This window comes from Macadamia integrifolia, unplaced genomic scaffold (assembly GCF_013358625.1).
Source record: "Macadamia integrifolia cultivar HAES 741 unplaced genomic scaffold, SCU_Mint_v3 scaffold2684, whole genome shotgun sequence".
NCBI lineage: Eukaryota > Viridiplantae > Streptophyta > Magnoliopsida > Proteales > Proteaceae > Macadamia > Macadamia integrifolia.
In genome coordinates, this window is record NW_024868883.1 from 10263 (window position 1) to 18661 (window position 8399).

Genomic DNA, 8399 nt, shown 5'->3' on the forward strand with positions numbered 1-8399 from the left:
GGGAGATTTAACTAAATTTATAGTTAATTGCTGTTCTTGAGGCAATCCAGGGAAATCAGGAATTTGAGCTGTTTAATTAGACTTTAAGATAGTACCATGTTGGTTTTTTGCTGCAAAAGAAGAATTATTGACTGAGATATAGCTGAAGAAGATTCAACAAATGACACTGGATTGGTCAGGAATACAAGGGAGGAACCTTTGCACTATACTTAGCTTATAATATTCACTGCAATGGCAGTGAATCTCATTTTTATGTGATCCAAAGCAAATTCTATACTAAGTTGACTCTGTTCTTAGTAGATACAGTCATAAACATCCAATCAGTAAGCTTTTCCTTTGCAACTCTGAAATGAAGGTGATTGAATATGTAGGTCAATTTCAATTTTGGCATCTTCTTACCAATGGCATCTCGAACACCATTTTTTCCAAGAAATACCCGCTACACAAGTCATATATTAGAGAAACAATGGAACAATATTTTTTTCTACCTAAAGGTCAGCAAAAGATTCTATTAATAATAGATTAGGATGTACAAAAGATTAAAATCTATGCATACCTAAGTGGGAACAAATACATAATTGATTTAATACTCCACCTTCGGCATGGCCATCAACAAAACTTAAGACAACCAAAGAAAACTCAGATGACTCATGTACCTTTGGCATAGCCATCAGCCGAACCATGAGTATCACATGGATGATGCAGTTTCCCAACTGTCAAAGATAACAAATCGATAATCAACCTTCAAATAAATGCAGATATAAACGGAACCAGTACTAATCCCAACTATTTTAATTAGAATTTTCTCGTCCTTAAATGTAGTTTAGTTTCAAGAAAAATATTGCATAAGCATGAATTTTAAAGATGTCACTTTATTTGTATATATGCACCATAAGAACATATACCTATTTTCTGAAATTTTCTACATAACTTTTCCATAACATAAAACATGATAGATCTAAGTATTTATGAAACAATGTAAACATTTCATGAAACACATGGAAATAATCTTCTAAACTTTAAAACCATGAATTCCTTTTTTTCAGTCATAGATATACACGGCCAACTGAAAACATAAGTGTGAGGCATCTCGTGTATCAAATAGTCACAGTCCAGGATCTCATAACCATGACCTACGTGGCACACATACACGAAACCATGGGCTAGATGGCAGACACGATGAAACATGGGTTAGGTGGCACATCATATCACAACTCATCCCATCCTAAATGGGCCATTCTACTGGTTAAGAGAGGAACATAAACATACATGTATGCCTCATCTAACGCCTAACCCCCTGTTGGAAAGGATTATAATCATGTCATATAGTCATTCATATAAATAATGTTTAAAATCAATTATAAGATCAAAAAAATACATTTATAAAGTATTCTATATAATCATAGCATAAATTCATATTCTTTTAAGAAAACTCTATGTCTATATATATATAATTGCTAATGATCAGCAAAATATAATTGAAAGAAAAAATACATCCAAGCATCCCCAAACGGAACAAATACAAAACAGTTACTTTAATTCTCCACCACCAATAAATCTATATCTTGGGTGCTGCAAAAAGTCCCACTTTATGTCATTGAAAATAAATGTTGGACCTGAATCCCAAGTTTCTGATCTATAGAACTTTACAGCATGTTTCGCAAACAAACAACAATACAATTGATTTCTCGGGATAATTTAACATAAGTAAAGATATTTATAAATACATATGTGGATCATGTCAAGTTCCACTTACATGTCAATCAATTAACTCGAAAATTTCAGCTGGGGTTTCACTCACTTCAGGGCACTACTACCTATACAAGCATACAACAATGCCTTAGGGTTCTATTCCATATAGAGAGTCCAACTAAATCTAACCCTGAACATTTTCCATTCATAGTTACAAATTCTTTCAATACATATGTCCAATTACAATTTATAAACAATAAAACCAATTTAAAATCCTATAGCCAAATAATGGTTAAAGTCCAACTGATATATCTTCTTCTTTCTTTTACTCCAAGACAAAACACAGTTCCTTCTCTCCTTTCTTTCTTCTCCTAAATTTTCTTTTTCTTTTCTTCTCCATTTATTCCTTCTTTTTAGGATAGTACACACACCTCTCTCCCTCTCTAGAGGTTTCCCTTTCTGCCTCTCCTTCTCCCTATTTGTACTCTGGCTCTCTCCTTGTTTTCTTTCCTTCTTTCTTTTTTTTTGCTAAAAGTCAGCAATTGAATTAATAAAAAGAAGGAAAGAGATATACAATACCACTTCAAAACCCTGCTTCACCTTTGGCATGGCCATCAGAAAAACAGAGCTTCGAAGGCAAAAAAATCAAGGCTCTTTAGAAAACTACTTTACCTTCTGTATAGCCATCAGCAAAAACAGAAATCTAATGCCAGCAAATAGGAATAAAAATAAATAAAAAAATACAGAATTGAAACTTACCTAAAGTGAACCTCTTTTACAATAAATACGTCTCTCCCTCTCCTTCTCCTCTCTTTCTTCTGATGCGGAAGTCGCAAATGACTTCCTCTTTCTTTTTTTTTCTTTTTTTTTTTTATCCAGCGTCTGAACACCTTACAACCTTGAATTATTCATATTCCCTCTGTATCCAAAAAATGATACATTAGATAAGCTTGATAGAAAAGATAACTAAAGCATAAGATAAGGAACATGATAATCCGACAACATAACATTTCCTCATTTACAATAATATCTTATACAACCAAATTGAGTCTATGTTACAATGGAAGAGAAGCGGTAGGCGAAAAAGGAACCCCTTGGAATCAATCATCACTACAACATGAGGCTGAAACAAAAAGGCAGCCTTTGCGGGTTCCTTCAACTTTAACTACCACTTCCAAGTTCCAAAATAAGAAAATGATTAGACTGACTTAAATTGACAAAAGCAAAACCTCATTTAGTAAGATTAAAATCATATAACTAATAATTCTAAGCATACGTATTAAAATAGATAAATCATAATTACAAAAGTTTTCAGAAAAGAATCACCTCCAAAGAAATAAAGATCTCTCTATGGTCTACACAGTGAGGACTTTAGCCATGCCATCCCTATCAAAAGCCCAAAAGGATGATATAGTTTTGGAATGAAATGGATTGATAACCATGAAATTAACAAAATGCTAACCTTGAGATTTATTGTTTAATTTTGATTGTGGTCTTAAACGAATCGCGTCAGTCCCCTGTTGGTCAAATGAGCCGTCGATCATAATTATTGTATTTCAATAGCATTTAGGTCACCTACAGTAATTGTATGAAAATTCTCCACAAATGATGGTTGGAGAAAAAGTAGCTTTTTTGATACTTGATGCATATTTGGGCGGGATTGTGGGTGATTGCGTAAACATGCAAGTGCTATTCTCACAATAGAAACCACATCCTTTGCAACATTTTGGTCTGATGGAAAGGTGAGGCATGGGTCTAACATGTCCCTTAGTAGAATCTTTTGGCCAACTAATGATGTTAAGGATGAGATGAGCTCCCTTGGATGCTTTCCCATAATTGTTTCTAATGCCACTACTCCGAAACTATATACATCACACTTCTCAGTTATAGCCATGGTGTATGCAAGCTCTGCAAGGTCAGAAAAGAAAGAGGCTGAGTGAAAATGTATAAATAGGACAACAAATACATTTTGATAGAAACAAGAAACTGCAATATATTTTAAATGATGAATATGGTAGAGCATGGTCTGCACTCATCAATTATCAATTTTAAACTCAAATCTAGTTATGGGGAAGTGTTTCCTAGGCGGGGAGCCTGGTCACTGCGTGTGCACATACTAGGGCCAATGGGAGCACGCGAGAAAGCATCAATAAGGCATCATTTTGTATTTCATGGGGGATAGAGCAGTCATTTCACCCCCATGTGTCTGGGCACAGGGGCCATGCTCCCCGTGCCCCCCCCTGAAACAGAAACCACTTTCCCTTAAGTTATTTACCTTGTATCTATGCACCTCTTGGTATCCATGCACCCTCTCTGTAATCATAAAACTTTTAATAATTCATTTTGCCACCAAGAAAACTCTGTGAGGCTGAAACATCAAATGTGAATAAGAGACTTGGGATCTACCTCTCCACAAAATTTGGGGCCCATCCAATAAAGTATATGGCTAAAAAGTGTGGCTCATATAGAGATGTCCTCTCTATGGCTTTGGAAGAAACTTGTGCCCAATATTTCTCCATTAATATTGAGCATTGTGGCCTTTAATATATATATATATATATATATTTATGCACTATGCCTAGTGAATATAACGCTTCACTACTTGCCACTTGGCAAGACATGGGTTAGTCCATGTGAAATATTTTGTACTCATTCTAATTTATATAATGCATTAACTTCAGTAAAAAATAATCTAAATGGTATTTACTGATGGAAAATTTAATAATTTCTCATGTAACATATAAATAACAAACAATAGGACATGGCAATATTCATCCTATTATTCTAAAATGATTGTAATTAAAAGAAAATAAAATATAATTTTTTAATCAAAGTCCTATGATTGTGAACTAAATCTTTCAAAGTTCAAACATTATATTTTTCACTATAATAATTTGATGCTCCCCTTGGACTTGAAGGTATAAGATGCAAACACATTATCTTTTCCTTTTTCAATACTAAGATGGAAAATACTTTAATGGCCCAATTCAGTAAAAATAAAGAAACCTCAAACTACAATAAAAAAAATTTAGTATATAGCATTGAAAATTTTAAATACCTGGAGCAATATATCCATGAGTTCCTTTAAGTGACGTCCAATTAGATGAGTCTGGCTTTAATAATCTTGCAACGCCAAAATCAGATACATGAGCCTCAAGGTCCAAGTCTAGTAATATATTTTTGCTTGAAATATCCCGATGAATTATTGGGGGAATGCAATCATGATGCAAGTAAGACAAAGCATTGGCCACACTTTTGATGGCATTCACTCTTTTCTGCCAATCAAACTCAATAGCCTCTGCTTGATTGCTTAAGATACGTGCTATGCTTCCTTTTTGCATGTACTCATAAACAAGAAATATGCATCGTGGATGAGAGCAGAATCCATAAAGTTTGACAATGTTTCGATGCCTTATTTCTGTTAACACACGAATCTCATTCCCAAAGCTTTCATCATCAACTATCATCTCACCTTCCAACGGATGGAACTTCTTCAACGCAACTATATGGCCTGTAGGTAGCACTGCTTTGTAAACACTCCCATAAGTTCCAATTCCAATGCAATATTTGATATCAAAACCCTCTGTTGCTTGAATAATATCCTCATAAGAAATCTTGCCATTGAAATTCCATATTGAAAAGATATTGCCATGGTTTCTTCTTGCCTCTTCTATATTCCCTTTTTTCACTTTTTTTCGCAAGAGGAAGAAAATACCAATAATTGCAAATATTAGGAACAAAAGTCCTATCAAAGAAGCAACGATGGATATGACGACTTTATGTCCATTTTTTTTCAATCCTTTGCTTGTAAGAGATGGATTGCAAGGAAGTAGACCTTGAAGTTCACCACATAACCCCTTATTGTTTCTAAATGCTTGAGGTGAAGAAGCATTTCTAAAAACCCTAGTGTTGGGAACAACACCCTCTAACTCATTGTAGGATAGATCAAGAGATACTAAGCTAACCATATTTTCAAGAGAAAAAGGTATTGAGCCGGTGATCATATTATGGGATAGATTCAAAATTTCCAGCATCATCAAATTCCCAAGCTCTGGTGGTATCGGTCCACTGATTGAGTTATGACTAAGGTCCAATTGAACTTGTAGGTATACAAGATCACCAATTTGAGATGGAATGCTTCCATTCAATGAATTATAGCTCAAATTTAATGACAACAATTTGGAGCATTGACCAAGTTGTGTCGGGATTGATCCAGTTAACTTGTTTGCCGAGAGGTCAAGAAGCTCCAAATTGATTAATTTATCCATTTCAACTGGTACATGCCCTGAAATATTGTTGCCACTTATATTCAAGTGGAACAAATTGGATAAGCTACCAAATTCCTTTGGAATCTCCCCAGCAAGTTTGTTGAAAGAAAGGTCAAGTAGTCCAAGTCGTGTTAACTGACCAATCTCAGGTGGTATCTTCCCACTAATATTGTTTCCAGAAATCTTTAGCTCTGACAAATTCTTACATTCTCCGCAGTTTGGTAAGAGCTCACCATATAGTCTATTGTGACTCATATCAATGAAATAAAGATGTGGATGTACACCAAAACTATCAGTTATATTTCCAAAAAATAGGTTGTTATCAAGTCGAACTCTTGTTAAGCTTGTGCAATTTCTAAAGTCTGGAATAGGACCCATGAGATTATTGTTATCAACCGTTAATAATTGAAGTGATCGTCCTTGGCATATTTGTTGCGGTAGGCTTCCAGATAATTGGTTGTCATACAAATTGAGCCACTCTAGTCTACTTAAATTAGCCAGAGAATGAAGGAGTGGACCACTAAGTTTGTTTTGAGATAGGTCCAATTCAACCAGATTTTTCATTTCTCCGATTTCAGAAGGCACTGGACCAGATAATTGATTTGAACCCAGATAGAGGGTCTCTAGTCTAGTTAAATTAGACAGAGAATGAGGGATTGGACCAATGAGGCTGTTTTCAGATAGCTCCAAGTCAATAAGATTTTTCATATCTCCGATTTCAGAAGGCATTGGACCAGATAATTGATTCGAATACAAATAGAGGGTCTCTAGTCTAGTTAAATTAGCCAGAGAATTAGGGATTGGACCACTGAGGTTGTTTTGTTGTAATGCCAAGTCAACCAGATTTTTCATATCTCCGATTTCAGAAGGCACAGGACCAGATAATTGATTGTCATACAAATGGAGACTCTTCAGTCTAGTTAAATTAGCCAGAGAATAAGGGATTGGACCACTGAGGTTGTTTTGTTGTAATGCCAAGTGAACCAGATTTTTCATATCTCCAATTTCAGAAGGCATTGGACCAGATAATTGATTCGAATACAAATAGAGGGTCTCTAGTCTAGTTAAATTAGACAGAGAATGAGGGATTGGACCACTCAGGTTGTTTTCAGATAGCCCCAAGTCAATCAGATTTTTCATATCTCTGATTTCAGAAGGCATTGGACCAGATAATTGATTGCCATGCAAATAGAGGGTCTCTAGTCTAGTTAAATTAGCCAGAGAATTGGGGATTGGATCACTGAGGTTGTTCGTATCTAGGTCCAACATAACCAAATTTACCAGATTTCCCATTGCGTAAGGTATTGGACCGCTGAGTTCATTGCCACTGAGATCGAGGTGGGTGATCAGTTTGGAGAGTCTACCAATTTGATCTGGTATGGGTCCTGTGAGTCCATTGAGGCTGAGATTGAGAAGGAAGAGATTGGGAAAGGAAGAGAAGGTGAAGTTGTGAAGCGTACCTTGCAGCTCCAGTCCTGGAAGGCTAATCTCAACCACGCTGGTTCGGGCTTTGTTACAAGTTATACCAAACCAGTTGCAGCAGGGGATTGGTGCTGAGGATGATGATGTAAGCTTCCAAGAACGGAGAGCAGGGACAGAGTAGTTTTGGAGAGTGGCTTTCCATTTGAGTAGAGCCTCTGTTTCACTTGATGACTGCGAGGAAGAGACCCCTAATCCACTACCAAACGCAGAGGAAGTACTGAGGAATAAGATGATAAGGCAAAGATAGAAAAACGACATTAATGGAGTCGGAGAAGTAGTGGGAGAAGAACGGGTGGATGAGTAGTAAGCCATGGGAGAATTCAAGTCCAGTGAATCAACCATACATACATATGTTGTGAAATAAGGCCGATTCAACAGATGCCTATCCGAATTTACGAACAATAAGCATATTCGAGTTGAATTGAGAGCAACCATGGAAACATCACTTCTATATTCGAAAAAAGAAAATGACAGAAAAATATTCATTTCGAAGAAAGCCATATGTACAAGGGTTCGCAAGATGCTGATTGTCATGCCTTCTTGTTCCAACAGCTTGGTATCAACCAATTAAACCGTCCAGAAAACTTCACAATGAAAATAATATTTCATCCCACTATCATGAAAAGGAAAACTGATAGGGAAGTGGCAACTTAATACCAAAATTAGTCCTCCTCTAAATTGATGGAGTCCTTGAACTTTATATACAAAAATTTCTTTAGTTCAGCCATCTGTGCAAGCACTGAATCCTTTTCTTCCTCCATCTTCTCCAAGTTCTTACTAGTCACCTCTTTCACCTGCTTATGAGTAGTAAGTCATACCATTATGTTGTCATCTTGATTGCTAATTTATAGAGAAGAACTGGTGATATCTTGTTTTTTTTAAGACAATTCAGTCTCTATTGTCGCATTTACTTGTTGCAGACTTTTGAAGCCTTCATAAATTGTGTGGGACCTTTTG

General features: G+C 35.8%; 1 protein-coding gene and 1 long non-coding RNA gene across 2 annotated transcripts; both read right to left on the reverse strand.

Annotated features, from left to right (window-relative positions):
• Nucleotides 1-2457: 2457 nt before the first annotated feature.
• Nucleotides 2458-3573, reverse strand: LOC122067045. Its single transcript, XR_006136563.1, has 3 exons — nucleotides 3155-3573; nucleotides 3019-3078; nucleotides 2458-2611 (listed from the first exon to the last, which is right to left on the reverse strand). It is a non-coding gene; the product is annotated as an uncharacterized LOC122067045 (long non-coding RNA).
• A 1169-nt stretch (nucleotides 3574-4742) lies between these two features.
• Nucleotides 4743-7784, reverse strand: LOC122067046 (MDIS1-interacting receptor like kinase 2-like). Its single transcript, XM_042630891.1, has one exon. The coding sequence runs from the start codon at nucleotides 7782-7784 to the stop codon at nucleotides 4743-4745; it is 3042 nt and encodes a 1013-aa protein (XP_042486825.1).
• Nucleotides 7785-8399: the final 615 nt, after the last annotated feature.